Source organism: Filicampus tigris, chromosome 5 (assembly GCF_054856515.1).
Source record: "Filicampus tigris isolate MCC_2025a chromosome 5, RoL_Ftig_1.0, whole genome shotgun sequence".
Taxonomy (NCBI): domain Eukaryota; kingdom Metazoa; phylum Chordata; class Actinopteri; order Syngnathiformes; family Syngnathidae; genus Filicampus; species Filicampus tigris.
In genome coordinates this window covers 20,297,328-20,312,500 of record NC_141221.1, presented here as the reverse complement: position 1 = coordinate 20,312,500, position 15,173 = coordinate 20,297,328, and the positions used below count along the sequence as shown (strand labels likewise).

At 40.5% G+C, this 15,173-nt stretch overlaps 2 protein-coding genes across 3 annotated transcripts in view; one reads left to right on the top strand and one right to left on the bottom strand.

The window, feature by feature from the left end:
• kctd9a (potassium channel tetramerization domain containing 9a) overlaps nt 1-8,897 on the bottom strand; it is a 9,426-nt gene extending 529 nt beyond the window's left edge. Inside the window, exons 1-12 of the mRNA XM_086031321.1 lie at nt 8,598-8,897; nt 8,188-8,309; nt 8,067-8,110; nt 7,894-7,990; nt 7,713-7,771; nt 7,488-7,616; nt 5,254-5,321; nt 5,078-5,173; nt 3,512-3,661; nt 2,990-3,095; nt 2,774-2,907; nt 1-1,963 (exon numbers count right to left, since the gene is read on the bottom strand). The exon at nt 1-1,963 is cut by the window's left edge and continues 529 nt beyond it. Of these exons, the coding sequence (XP_085887447.1) occupies nt 1,847-1,963; nt 2,774-2,907; nt 2,990-3,095; nt 3,512-3,661; nt 5,078-5,173; nt 5,254-5,321; nt 7,488-7,616; nt 7,713-7,771; nt 7,894-7,990; nt 8,067-8,110; nt 8,188-8,309; nt 8,598-8,645 (1,170 nt within the window). The 5' untranslated portion in view covers nt 8,646-8,897 and the 3' untranslated portion in view covers nt 1-1,846. The remainder of the gene's footprint in view (nt 1,964-2,773; nt 2,908-2,989; nt 3,096-3,511; nt 3,662-5,077; nt 5,174-5,253; nt 5,322-7,487; nt 7,617-7,712; nt 7,772-7,893; nt 7,991-8,066; nt 8,111-8,187; nt 8,310-8,597) is intronic.
• Nucleotides 8,898-9,021: 124 nt separating this feature from the next.
• Nucleotides 9,022-10,556, top strand: ankrd39 (ankyrin repeat domain 39). Of its 2 annotated transcripts, none has more exons than XM_086031323.1 (4): nt 9,022-9,242; nt 9,321-9,424; nt 9,587-9,715; nt 9,844-10,556. In XM_086031323.1, the coding sequence occupies exons 1-4, from the start codon at nt 9,149-9,151 to the stop codon at nt 9,979-9,981; spliced, it is 465 nt and encodes a 154-aa protein (XP_085887449.1). In that variant the 5' UTR covers nt 9,022-9,148; the 3' UTR covers nt 9,982-10,556. The 2 variants fall into 2 exon arrangements, with proteins under 2 accessions (XP_085887449.1, XP_085887448.1); XM_086031322.1 differs by having other exon boundaries at nt 9,025-9,242; nt 9,512-9,715.
• The last annotated feature ends 4,617 nt before the right edge of the window (nt 10,557-15,173 follow it).

Genomic DNA, 15,173 nt, shown 5'->3' with positions numbered 1-15,173 from the left:
GGAGAATGATCAACAACAATGACACTGAACATTTGACTGCAACCTTTAGGCGAAACAGATAAATAATCAAGTCTCTCTTAATTTGAAAAGTAAGACTTTGACCTACATGGACATTTTAGTATGCAGGGCCACAGGTGAATACATGCAAATGGATCACTGCTATAAAAAAAAGAGGTAGATCCACAGAGCACAGAAAAAAGAATATGCATTTTGAGCACAAAATATTGAGTGTTGTGAAAGAGGACAGTGACAGCTGTAAACTACGTATTGTTCCTGAGCTGTGTTGACATCTAGCCAGTCGCATTAGTTTCACAGCACTTTTGAGCCTTGACACTGCTCTCCTGTGGCTTTGGCTTACAATTATAAAGCGTTGTATCAGGTCAAAGTTACTTTTGGAGAAAAGTACACCAACACAGACATTTAGAAGAGAGACCACAACTGGTTCTTCAACAGCAGCATTCAGAAATTGCAACCATTGTCACGTTTGAACTCCTATTAAATCAATTAATAGAATGTAAAATACACATACGAATAAATTATTGTGCCAAAGACCAAATGATTGTAATCACTGTATTGCATTCGGACACTTCTAGATACACTAAAGACATTTTGTTTTAGAATATACATGGGTGAAGAGCTCCTCCACGAGTTGACACCTTATCGTGGTGGATGGTTTTATGTGTCCCACCGACCCTAAGAGCGATGTTGTCTGGGGCTTTATTCCCCTAACATGGTCACTCATGACAAATAGGTCCCAGGTGTGGCGCCAGACAAAGCACGGCTCAAGAACCTCTTATGATGAGAAAACCTTTTGGACTTCTTTTTCCCTTTCCTGGACGTGGGTCTCCAGGGCACACCTTTGGAGCCAGGCCTGGTGGTGAGCTCGTTGGCGAGCGCTTGGTGGCCGGGGCTGTGTTGGGCAAAGCCCGAAAGGGCAACATGGGTCTCCCTTCCCATAGGCCCACCAACAGTGGGAGCGGCCAATGGGGTCAGGTGTGCAGAGGGCAGGGCTGTGAACAAATCTGGAGAGCGCTCCCCCTGGGAACGCCCTCATTCTGTTATAGACCTTCAAATGCTCATGTGGGGAATAACAGTGAGACCTGGAAGGGCATGGCTGGGACACGCCTCTACAACATCACATGGACATTGGGGACAGTGCCTCTGGATCGACAGACTGGGTGGTGGTTGTCCATTTTAGGAAGGGGGAACAGAGGGTGTGTTCCAACTACAAGGGGTTAATCCTCCCCAGCCTCCCTGGTAAGGTCTATTCAGGTGGGCTGGAGTGGAGGGTCCATTGGGAAGTCGAATCTCAGATTCTGGAGGAGCCGTACGGTTATCGTCCCGGCCGCGGACCAGCTCGGACACCCTCGGCAGGGTCTTCAAGAATGTATGGAGTTCGCCCAACCAGTTTTAATGTGTTCTGTGGACTTGGAGAAAGCGTTTGTCTGCGTCCCTCGGGTAGTTCTGTGGGGGGTGCTTTGGGAGTGCCGGACAACCCGGTATGGGCTGTTCGGTCTGTGTACAACCGATGTCAGTTTGGTTCACAAGTCTGGGCTTCCCTGCTAATGCCGCTGCCGCCGCGGCCCGACCTCACATAAGCGCAAGAGAATAGATGCAAGGATGGCAAATGAACAGACACTAAAATACATCCAAAACAACACTGGATAAATAAGTGTAATATTTAAAGCTAACATGAGATGGGTAAAATGTCAGGGAAGTGCATACAATTACCTGCACTAAATGCAGGTAAAAAAAAAGATTGAGACTGACGGAATATACCGTCAGAGGTTGTCATCGTTGAGTGATTGAAGGAGCCGGCAGTGGCTGAGTTGACGTGCATGCTCAGTTATCTAACACTCTGTGACATGTGCAACGGCGTCAGCATCTCTTCAAATATGGCTCCTTTCACATTGGAGCCCCTCAGATTGGCCTCCTGTAGATCACAGCCAGACAGGTCGCAGTTCTACAGCAAGGAAGCAGTAACAGACATACCATTGGGATCAAAAATTAGAGCAACCCTCGCTGTGCTGTGAAGAGATTCAGCAAGCTGCGATAAAATTTAATCAGTTCTTCTTCAGTTGTCCTTCAAACACAAAGCTGAAATAAAAACTATTGGTTGCAGTTTACAAATAATTTAGATATGCACCTTACCTAACATAATTGTAAAAATGTAACCTATTTCTAAGGACCTCAACAAAAGAAGACAAATAAAAGAAGTCCAAATGCGAGGAAAATAAACCACACACACTGATACTTGTGGGAGAAGGCCGAGCAGAAAATAATTATCAGGTTACTGAATTTTAAATCCCTCTACTGTTGAGGGCTGTGGTTGCAGTTAAAATGAATATTTTTTTAATGGCTTGTTTTACTTTACTTATCAGCATAACACACATACAAGACATAATTAAGACTCTAGCAGTGTCCCATAAAATCGTCACCAACTGACAAAATTAGGGAAAATTGTTTCTGTTTTACTGTGACTTACTTCTTTTTACACTTATGACTCATGACGCTCATCTGAGCTTTGAATCAACACAAAATTACAATTTAAACAGAGAAGAGAATTAAGAATGTTAAAATGTACAGTAACTTAAAAATTGCCCACACAGTTAATAAAGGTTTAGACCTTGGAATGGATCATTGTCCAAAAAAAAACACAAAAACCCCTGAACAAACCACAGGTTGACCACTTCCACTGCTTGAATTAAGATGAAAAAAGAGATCCTGTGGTTACACTGTTTCGGTGTTAATTGCTCTGATGGCTTCATCTCACCTCAAGATCCGTCCCTGCTAAAGTGGCGCCCCGTAGATTGCAGTTTTTCAGCTTTGCATTTTTCAGAGTGGCCACCCGCAGGTTAATGCCGGTCATTTGACTTCCTTCCATGTCGACTCCTTTCAGGTTTGCGCCTATTTGCAACAAAACTGACTCGTAACAAAACCACCAAGAGGTGACAACAGATGCCTTGGTTAAAGATGTGCAATAGATTACCTTCCAGGTTGGCCTTCAGCCCAGAGGGATCTTCAAAGTTGCATCCTTTAAGAGAGGCTCCCTCTGCATTGGAGCAGAGCATCTTCACACCTTGTAAGTTGGCACCCTTTGAAAAAACAAGCATTCAAAATCAGCGTGCTTTATTGCAAATGTAAAGATCACTTGCAAGATATTCCTGTATGCTTCTTATGTGCGTAATTGGGTCAGTGTGGGTGCATGTGTGGACAGAACGGCCCCGTCTTCACATGACTGAGGGGGCCGGAGGTGTGAAGTAGACCCAAAAAAAAAGACTCCATTGTTCAATGACGGAATGCCAACTATTCATCCATCTATATTCTGTACCGCTTATCCTCACTAGAGTCGCAGGTAAGATGGCGCCTATTTCAGGTGATTCGGGGCGAGCGGCGTGGTACACTCTGGGCTGGTTGCAAGCCAATCGCAGGGAATGCAAACTATCATCATGAAATTGCAAATGACATGTCGTGAATCTTGGAGAAGAGACGGTAAAACAGACTGACTCACATCCAGGTTGGCTCCGGACAGATCGGCCCGCTCCAAATTAGAACAACACAGGTTGGCGTGTGTCAGATTGCAGCGGCTGAGATTCGCCATCTTGAAATTGATGTAGCGCAAATCAAGACGGGACAGATCCGCACCACTGAAATTAAGACCCTAAAATAGTAAACAAGAGGACCATTCACACAGAATTCTCATTAAGAAGTTAATGTTAAGTTAATCCTATCTTTTCACCAAAGTATAATGCAGTTTTGTTATCTGACTTAAGTTAATTAAATAGAACATGTACTAAACAGTATTTAAGTTCTTCTTTGGCATTTGGGAATTTTGACAATAATCCACACCAACCAGCGACAACATTAAACCAAAGCCAAAGATGAATATGATGGGAGCCAATACAAGAGCTATATCAAATGTTCTGCCTATACACACATAATGAAGGTTTAATAATTTCAACATTTCATGAGTCGGAAATATTAGTAACAGTGCTAAATATGATGCAGTCAGAGCTGGGCAGTCCGTCCCAGGCCCGGCCGGATGCCCATTTCTGGGGCAGAGGGGTGGGGGGGTGACAAATTAAAAAAAAAATGGCTGGACTAAGCATGGCCGGAAGTTGATTTTAGTTCGGCCCACTAATCGGCCCTCATGCATGTGACCATGCTCGCGAGGCGGCCAAATTTCATCTCAGCCTACTTGGTGAAAGGCTTCTTTTTAGGCTTCTTTCTAGTCCTGCGTCGGCGCGAGCGACAACTGCTGTTATAGGGATTGTGGTATATTAGTGCTTTGCTGGCATGCTTTTATTTTGAAGGCCGGAAAGGAGGGGAAGTGTGCAAAATAAATAAGTAATTTGACTACGACTTCTGTGACTTCTTCTTCTACGACTCTTCTCTATAATCATTGGACCCAAATAATTATACAATACGACAAATCCTACCCCGGGGCTCGCAATGCAAGGAAGCACTCAGTTGGGTAAATATTACTGGCGCATTCGAAGCGTGTCCACAGCGGGTTCGGATAGTAAATTAACCAGCTAATGATCCTTAAAAAGCCTCTGCCGTTAGCGTCTCTCCCGCAGCGACGTCAATCACGGACGCTTTTTTTTGGTTTTTTTTTTGGGGTCGAGGCGCGGAATGGGGCGGAGGCCGACAATGTTTATGAATATGGCCGGAGGGTCGCGACCGGAAGGGTACCCAAGTCAAGGGTGGAGGGTCGCGGCCGGACCGGCAAAAAATGGTCAAGTGCCCAGCTCTGGATGCAGTACAGTACAATTAATACCACTCTCACTGTGTGAATCAAACCTGAATATTATCTTTGTAAAGACAGAATATTTGATATAGATTTTTGTATTGTGCAAGTGGTCAAAGCAGTGGCTTGTCTGAGTGTTATGTCGTGGTACTATGGTCTGACTATACAGTACATAGTTTCTATAACACAAAAATCACAGCCCTTCGACTGACAGATAATCGTATTTCTTGAACAACTCTATGGAGTGCATTTGATGTTTCCCAATGTCCACACCCATATGATGCAGTAAGTTCATTCTATATATATTTTTTTTTAAACTTGCATTACCTGGCAACGGAGCTCAGACTTGGTGGGAGTAGCCAAAAGAAAACGCACAAACTCCTTGCGGGAAATGGGAGAATGGTCTTCAGGCGGCTGTGAGTTCTGGTATCATAGTGCATATAGGACAGGTCAGCGCACACAGATGGGCTTTAATGACACTTCTCAATAATGTCAAACATTACCTTGATGACTAATTCCAACTGATCGGCAAGTTGCTCAATTCCAAAGAAACGAGCTTCCTCAAGAACACCTGGAAGACATTTCACCACTGCTCACATCTTTACATTAAGGCTGAATGATGAAAAATAATCTAATTGAAATTTTTTTCCTCCTTAATATTGCAATTATTTTTTCAAGGTCCTCTTCACCAATATTTTTTAACAAATACAAGCAATAAATTACTCTATATTACAATAAACAATATCAGATTTATTATACATAAATGTTTTAGCGTCATTGATCAGGGTTACGCAAAATTAATGGAAAATTAACCATAAATTAATATTAAAGGCAGTTTATTTATCTACTTCAATCAGAGTTGTTAAATTATTAAACACTGTGACTTGCAGTCTTTTAAGCGTTCACTCCAACAACTTTTCAAAATTCTACCAAACAAGTGTGGCGTAAACATAACTCAATCAGTCATGAATCAGATTACAGCAATCATGCAAAACAAATCTGTTGCTTAATCACTTCAACTTTTCATGTTTCATGAAATTATGATATGTAAACCTGTGGTCTGCACTTCTTAAGCACTGAACTCATCTAGGCACCATATAAATAAAAAAATATATATACTAGGGGTGTAATGGTACGCTAAAATCACGGTTCGGTTCGGTTTCTTGCGGTTTGGTATATTTTCGGTACAAAAAAAATGTTTATTTTTTTTAAATATGTTAATTTTGAAAAGATGACAAAAACGGTACATTTTTTAGAAAAAATAAAAGCAAACCATTCAGGGGATATTCTAAGAAATTAAACCATACATTAACAACAAAGATCTGTTAATTTTGTAAACTATTAAGACACTGATATCTTTAAACACTCAGCAGCAGCAGCCTATGGCACATCTAAGGATTCAAGTTAAAGGCAAGTTGTCATTACAGTACATGTACTATTACACTTTTTGTGATGAAGAAAATACATAACAGTTACAATTATTGCTACCTATATTAAAACTCTTTTTATAATGAAAAAAAATACAGTAACTTTAAAAAGTCTATGAAATTATAAACACTTTTTAAGCATTGAAATCTTTGAATGTTCAACAGCTGCTAGCTCCAAGCTAACGCAACCCACGGTAACACAGCCATTTAACAAGAGCATTCATTCCATATGAAAAAACAAGCAAGCAGTGTAAAGAAGTAACTGAGGTAGTGACTTATTACTGCGCTGAAGACATGATTCCCATTAAAACAGTGGAAAACGAGGGCTTTAAAAGACTCTTCAAAGTACTAGACCTGCGTTTTGAGCTGTGTTTTTAAGTTTACATTATGTTACCTTTTGTGTTTACATTCCCTGCACATTTTGATAAAAATTGTCACTATTCAAATTAAAACCTGTTCAGAAAGCCTAGCTGACTTAAAATGTCATTTTTTTTCTTTTAGAGTTTTATACACATTTTTATATGTTTAACATGAGGAAAATGGTCAGAAATGTGCAAATTAGTCTTAAAAAAAACGATGTAAAAAAAAGAATCATGATAAAATCGTGATCGTGATTTTATTTTTAAAAAATTGTGATCTGATATTTTTGCCAGATCGCCCACCCCTACCTGCAACACAGCCGCCGATCTCCATGTAGCAATGTCAGCACACAACTTTGGGACTTATCCACGTAGCTTTCCCCATCGGCAATTTTAACAGGAAAGCCAAAATGTTCCCAAACAGGAGACCGCAGTGCACAGGGGGTCCTTCGGGCTCTGGCTTGTTTGCGTATGCCATAAAAATGCCATTTATCCATGCATTTATGATTTAGCAAGGCTTCTGGCATACTGGCTCCTCTTCTGTGCCCCGACTCTCCTACGCGTGCAACACTCAAAAGCGTCTGTGTGAAAACCCACGTACTACCACATAACGTCCCGCTAATAACAAAAACTGATCAGAAAGGGTACGCAAGTGGACTGAACCTAACATGCCATACCGAAACGTATAAATACACCCACTTATACCGTTACACCCCTAATATATACTGTATATATATATAATGGGTGATATGGCCCTAAACTCATATCCTGGTATCAATTGTATATCCCTTCACGGTATCGGTATATATCACAGTATGAAATTAAAAGGGAAGTCAGAGCTGAGTATCGTCTATACGTCTATAACTTCTGGCCGGTATTTCTGGCCGACCCATGTGGTCCCAGTCTGTCCCTCGTCTGCGGCAGCCAATCATCAGCCAAAGTTACCCTTACCTCTTATATTTATGCCCTCATTGATAATGAGCTGGCCATGCCTCAAGTAATTAAGAATCGGCTCAAAATATTCCGGGCTGCGGTCGATGAGATAGGCCCCATGCTCATCTTGTTTGTTTCCCCACACATCTGCAGCAAAGAGACACAATTACTACATCAATTCAACCAAAGGCTCGCACTGAAACTAAAGTGAACATTCTTGGTGGCTTTAATGGCTCATTGTACCTTTCTCTCGAAACATGTGAGCGAGCATACTCTCTGGCTCTTTGCTGACCAGGGTACTCCTAATAGACACATTTAGAAAGGGGATACAAACAATACAAATGAGAGAGTACATGAATATGGGTATACTTTGCTCTAGGTGTGAAGAACAATTTGCTGAAAGTAACAAGAGTGTGTGACATACCTGGTAGTGGTGAAGAGACGACCACCAATATTCAGAGTCAACCAGTCAGTGTGAGCACCTTGTTGATCAGAGCCAACTTTGACTTCATTTTGAAATTCTGTGAGCAATTACAAGTGATAGTCTTTAAGATTCATGTATTGGAAGATACAAGCTGCAAACATGGTGCAACTCACCAATAAATGGATCACCTTCTGAGACATACAGTACGTCATCATCTCTATTAAATACAAGGCGAGATCACTTAGAAGCAGGTCAATAAGACAGTATTTACATATTTTTGTTGTGTGCGCTTACCTAATTAGGGCAATGTCATCGATGAGACCTCCCCTTCCATTATATAAACAGGATGCTTTGATTCCTAATTTATTGCTGGCTACAGATAGTAAGTCAGACAAAGCCCCATACACTGCTACAACCTGAGTAGAGAAAATACATTTACTGGATGTATTTGTGTTACAGTAAAAAAAACAAAAAAAAACCAAAGATGGCTCGTCAACTCAGACGTATAGGGCTTACTGAATGTAGTCAGGTGGGTATATGCGCAAATGCGTATATGGCAAAGTACATTAAGGAACCTCAAATTAGCGAATGAATGAAATGAAAACAACTGACCTAAATAAAGGTATGACAACCAACAAAAACAGGGCCGTCAAATATAGCAGGCCAAGCATCCTCGCACAACAGCTCGTGGAGTTTTTACCTACCTTACCATTTTTAGACGTCCCGTTAACAAATAACGTGACTCTTCTCATTATTGTTCTTTGGTTATATGTACTTTATTGGAATCTTAAAGGTAACTTCGTGCCAGCCAGCTACCATGTACCGTATCTCAAGCCTGCTAGCTAGCGATAAAAGAGTCAATAACACGAGACTGGCGGTGCCTTCATCGCAATCTGGAATTAATGTAAATATTATATTAAAATGATTAAAGTCTAATGTTTGAAACATTAATATTGCAAAATTATAGTCATGTTTTGATTAAAATACGTTATGGTTAATATTAAATGTGACCACAATGTACTGAGATTGTCTTAATATATAAAGATTTAAAACAAACAACTGTTTTAGAGTACATTGAAGGTGTCTTCTGACTGCCGCACTGCGATTGGTTAAGCAAGACTCGACGTCAATACGTTTGTTACGTCCTTGGTGACGAACCAGGTAGCGACACTGAATCATGTCGGTCTTGTATTTACAGTATTTACAAATAAGAGATAAATAATTTATTGACTGCATTTCAGTGAAGACAAACACAATGGCTTCTGATGGAGAACATTGTTGCTCGTGCTGCACTCATCCTGCCTCTCGCAGTGCTTACCAGACAGTGAATGAGATGGACTTTGAACGAGGTTTGTATCGTTTCACTCTGAGACATTATAATATAAATTGTATATTGTGGTGAATATCCGAAATCTTTTTGTATGCAGGTATTTGGTCTGCCGCTATGGATGGAGACTTGAAGAGGGTACAGTCACTGATCCAAAAGGGCACCCATCCAAACCTCAGGGACTCAGCCGGATATACAGCTCTAGTAAGTTCCCTAAGATGTACCATTATTGTTTTCATTGTTACTGTTCCATGAATTTAAGGTGTTTAATTTGTGCACATTTTGTTTCAGCACTATGCAAGTCGCAGCGGTCATCTCACTGTATGTGAGTTTCTTCTTGAAAATGGTGCTTGTGCATCTCCTCAGACACCAGGTGGTGCCACACCCCTCCATCGGGCGGCATTCTGCGGTCATGTGGATGTCGTTAGATTGCTGCTGCTCCATAAATCTGATCCAATGATTTCTGATGATGACGGTGCGTCTCCTCTTCACAAGGTAAGTTATACCTGCCAAAATAAAGTGATGGGCACTACGATATTGCCTGGTGGTGATAACACCGAAACATCTCATTATGTTTCAACTGCTCTTGCTTGTTTCTGTTATTTTGTAAAATGCTTGGTTAGGCTGCAGAACAAAGTCATGAAAAGGTGTGTCAGCTGCTTCTTGAGGCCTGTCCTGCACTTAGCAGCCAGAAGAACAAGAGGCTCCAGCTACCCTACCACATGGCCCCTCAAGAACATTTGCAGAAGCTCCTAAAATAATTCCTGTAACAATACATGGGTAGTTGAATACCACCTGTACAAAAAAATTTCAAACTGATGTCAGCACACTCTGACGACCCCACAACAATTGAGGATTCTGTGGCTGGGTCGTAGGTACCATGACTATTCCTAGGAAAAATAACACACACTGCCACTACCCCAGGAACAGTTCTTCATGGCCTCTTCTCTATTTTTTAGTTTATTACAAGTCTTGAGCTGGCCAGATCCTCCAAAAGTGAGTGATGGCCTTTAACACAGTGCTTCTCAGTTATTTGTTACTAGGCATCCCCAGGAAGAAGAAAATTATCCGACATAACTATAAATTTGTGTATAAAATTGTTTTAAGTACACCTCTACGAGAGGGGTTGAGTAAGCCATGGTTGCAGAACGCAGTTTGAGGTGCGGCTCAACGTGGGGTGGAACTAAACGTTGAACTCCACCAACATGGATTCTTGATCTTGCAGCTCCTTCTTTTTTCTTTCTTTTTTCGTTTTTTTTGTTATATGATTTATTTGGTGGCTTTAACCCATTTATTTACTGCCGCTGCCTAAATAAATCATACCTTACCATAAAAATGTGAAGGTATGAATGATGTAAAGTACTGTTGACTATATTTGATATGATCTCACTCAAGGATGTATTGTTACATGTATAAAACGTACAGCACCCCACATTTAGCATTTGAATACTGTTCTGTATGTTTACATTTACGTATGAGATTAGTCTCTTTTGGCTGGTAGCATGATGCCAGGCAGCAGGGGGAGCCATATACTAAATGGATTGACTTGTGGTTTTAGTCAACCATGTGAAGTGACCTCATTCATTCTTCCTGCTTGTGTTTAGAAAACTAGCCGTCTGCCAGTCTGAAAGACTATAAAAGTCAGAGTCATTGTCTTACAAAGGTAAGGTAACTAAACAGCAACATTTGAAAAAAAACAGAGTAGAGTGACACTTATTTTCCATTTGACTTTAAAAAAATTATTGTGTCTTTCCATTGTGGCAAAACCTACATGCCATATTTATTTTGTCATTTTCCAGCCACGATTCTCTAATTTTATCCTTCGGTTTTTAAATGGCCTTGCAAAAGGGCTGTGCTACACACAGCGGCTGAAATTACTATTTAACTTGTCACCATTTTTTTCACTAAATACAGTACTGTATATTTCTAAAGCTGCTACTGACAATTTCACCAGATGTTGGTAACAATCCATATGTGCGACATTAAATTATGTGTAATATTGTAAAATGACATGGGAAAAGAATTGAACACATGAAGAAAGAGAGGTTCAAAAAGGCATGGAAAGCAAAGACAACAACTAAAATCTAACAGTAATCAAAGAGGAATCCAGCCCCTTGTCATTGCAAATAAATATCAGTTGGTTCAGTCCTAAGTGATGACCTCGTTGCCAAGGTGTGAGTCAAGACACATCTCATGATGGGTAAGAGCAAAGAGCTAAGCCAAGACCATTGCAAACGAAATGTTGCAAAACATAATGATGGGATCGGTTACAGGCAGTTACAGGTTACACTGCACATCACCCGAAGAACACCATAGTTCGGTGAACAGTGAAGTTCAGAGGTGGTAAAATGATGGTGTGGGGCTGCTTTTCGGCATATGGTACTGGTAAACTTCACAATGAAGGAAGGATGAATGGGCACATTTACCAAAACATTCTTGACAATACCTGCTGCCATTTACAAGGATGATGAAAATGAAACGAGGGTGGCTATTTCAGCAGGATAATGATCCAAAGCATACTGCCAAGCAAACTCTTAATTGGTTTCAAAGGAAAAAAATAAAGCTGCTAGAATGGCCCAGCCAATCACCTGATGTTAATCCAATCAAAAATCTATGGAAAGAACTGAAACTCAAGCTCCATAAAAGAACCCCACGGAGCCTTCAAGATTTGAAGACTACTTGTTTGGAGGAATGGGGCAAAATAACACTAAAGAAATGCATGCAACTAGTGTATTCATACAGCAGTTGTCTTGAAGCTGTTATTGTAAACAAAGGCTGTTGTGCAAAATATTAAATACCACTTGGTGTATTCAGTACTTCTTCCCTGTGCCAGCTCACATTATTACACACAACTTTAATTCTTATTTAGTTTGAATTTATGTTTATGTATTACTTGAGTTCTCAACATCTGGTGAAAATTTCATGTCAACAGCATTTTTGGAAATATATTTAGTGAAAAAAAATGGTGACGTGTTAAATACTTTGTTGAGTAGGAATCGTATGTCGATGAAAAAAATACTTTTGTTAAACACAGTTTTTGCTGCTTATCCTATTTTATTAACATCCGCAAATTTTTTCTCATTATGAAAATACATTTGTTGATTACAAAATATGGAGAGGGTATGCTGTATCAATTTGTTTTATCCTCTGCGCATCTACCAAACAACATGTTTGTTTTCATCTGGACAGAACCATTATGCAGGGAGATTGGACCATAAAGGAAAAACTGCCATTACATTGTTTTTTCTATTATTACGAAAACAGATGGGAAAAATCTACTACTTATTCTAATTGAATTCCACTTGAGTGAGAAACACATGAATATGTTGGAGACAAATACCTTCTCTACTCTACAGTGCAGTGCACTACACAAATACTAACACTGACAGGAACTGGTCTCTTAAATCTGAGCAACTTTCATTGGGTCGGCCGGTGGGTGGTGTTTCCAAACTACCTTCGAAACCACATCCAGTGCAGCGACTGGATGGGTGCCAGGCCACATCTGGAGCTCATTGCAGCTGACGCCACACAGCACAAGGAGATGGGGTGTCGGGGGGCACATGGGGCGGTATTGGGGGTGTTTTAGCTCAGAGGACTTTGCCAAGAGAGCTGTTTACGCTCAGTGACGAATTCTTCCTCACACACAGCCAAGGAGCACGATCACCCAACTTGAATGAGTGAGCCGTTTTCCACATGAATCTGTAAATCATTCATTCAGCAGTCATAACATTTTGAAGAAATAGCTCATTTTGCTTTTCAAATATATACATATTTTTTATAATACTGTATGGTTTTGATTGGCTCACATGCTGGTCGATGTTATACCAGCTCATACTGTAATCAACGTTATTTACGTAGATTTGGAATTAGTGGAGGTAATGAACCTCTCAGTTGAAGTAATGTATGTTTAAAAGCATGAGATACAATATGCCATGTTAAAACAGTCCGAAATTATTCTTTCACACACTGGACTTTCAATCAGCTGTTTCTAACTCATCCTCATCTGATGGCATGTTGCTCTTTGGGATGTTGCAAATGCAAATGTGTGATTTTTATGCCTTTGGCTCTTTCAGAGATTGCATGTAGTGTGGAGACAGAGGGAGGACTACACAAGATGAGGAATTTGGATTACAGCTCTGTTTAGTGAGATTTATTTGGAAAGCAATGAAACTTCCTGGCCCGGGAACCCACTTCCACCATAATGAGCCCAAGTTTAAGCAGGAATGGATGTTATTTTCATCAAAAATAGACGGTGGTCTGTTTGCAATTCTTGGGTTGGATTTGAACTTGTGTTTTTGTTTTTTTTAAACCAAGATGAGGGGGGAAATGACAGGGAGTCTGTATTTTTACAATTTGGAGATGAAGATTCAATGTTGCTAGTTTGTGTACCTGAAAAGCCTTAGTACTATGCCACTGTGCATGGCATTAATCTTGTTACCCGTGACTCAAGAATGATCTCCTCCTTTCTTCTTCTTCTTCTTTTCAGTCCTAAACGTATGCCAGACTCAAGCCTTCCAGCTGCCCTGGCAGAGCTGGACCTGCCTTTGCTCGCCTGAAGTAATCAGGCAAAAAGCTGGCAGATGGGCACACTTTAAGGCTTTGGTATCAGAGAATGGCGTGGAGGTCTGCCCCATGCATGTTGTCTCATTTGCATTAGAGAAGTAAAAGTGGAAGTCTGGGTGCGGGGGTGTATGGATGTAATCAAATCTGTGGGAGCTGCTTCTCAGAGATGATGCATAATCCAATTTGGATCCTCGTGAAAGTCAACAGGAGTTATCATTTGTTTGAAGTGTTGCACATGTCTCCCTCTCAGCAGGTAAGCAGGTGATAAGAGCCATAAGTCCAGAGACTGCTTAATACATGATATGGCCCCTGCACCCTCTTCTGGTCTAAAATGGCAACCAGACGATAGACAAACAGATTTAGCCATCCTAAGAAACTTTCACAAACACGTTTCTACAGGAATACATTTGCAATCAACGTGCCAGTGGTTTTGTTGTGGGTACTTTTGAGAGGGGAGTTTATTTTACTTTTAACTTTTTACATTGGGCTGATTGCTTGGGTGATGGTTTGTTTTTATTGATTATGGAGATGTAATCTCCTCAAAAGCGGGGCCAGACAAACAAGTCATAAACTATACCATATGAGTCAGAGGACAATAATGAAGCTTTGGGATCATATATCTACATCCCATCACAGCAGATGGCTGTTAGAAATCTCTTTCCAAATCCAAAGAATTTGGCAGAAGCATGCGCCTTACAATGTGATACTTAGCATTTTTATTCAAACACGTTTTTTTCTTTTCCAAATCCATGATACAACTTTATGTTTTAGGTGCTCCATGTACGCAGGTGGGGAGATGTTGAGTTTATACTACATGAGACTTGGCCATTTGCGGGCTCTCTGAAATAACATAAACCAGGACCGTTTTTTTCCCTCCAGCCTGAGCCTGATCTATCAAACAGCTTTCATTAATGACTTGCAGCATTCAGCTTCAAGGGCCCTTTCATTGTGCAGAAAAAAACAATTAGAGCATACCATATAATACTGCATCTCACATAAAAATAAAACTTCACTTTTGATCCCAATTACCGCGCACCCCCCCCCCCCTTCTTTTGTTAATATAGAGTGATATGGTAGTTGTGTGTTGGTGGAATTTGAGGAACAATGCATGCAGATGAGTGATTTGTAATTACAGTACATTCAAATTGAGTGCTGCCAAAGCCAATAACAATATTTCTCACACATTCATTATCATGTCCCTTATAAACATGTTATCAAAAATATCAATGAACCAATCAGAGTCCTACTGTATAAAGCATAGTACAGAATTAACTTGATTGATGTAGTCCTCAAGAGTGCACTTCTTGGCTGCAAGAGATATTGTTTACTACGTCTCATGTAGTCCGCTATCTAAAGTGACAGTACATTTATGCAGACCTTCACTATGACA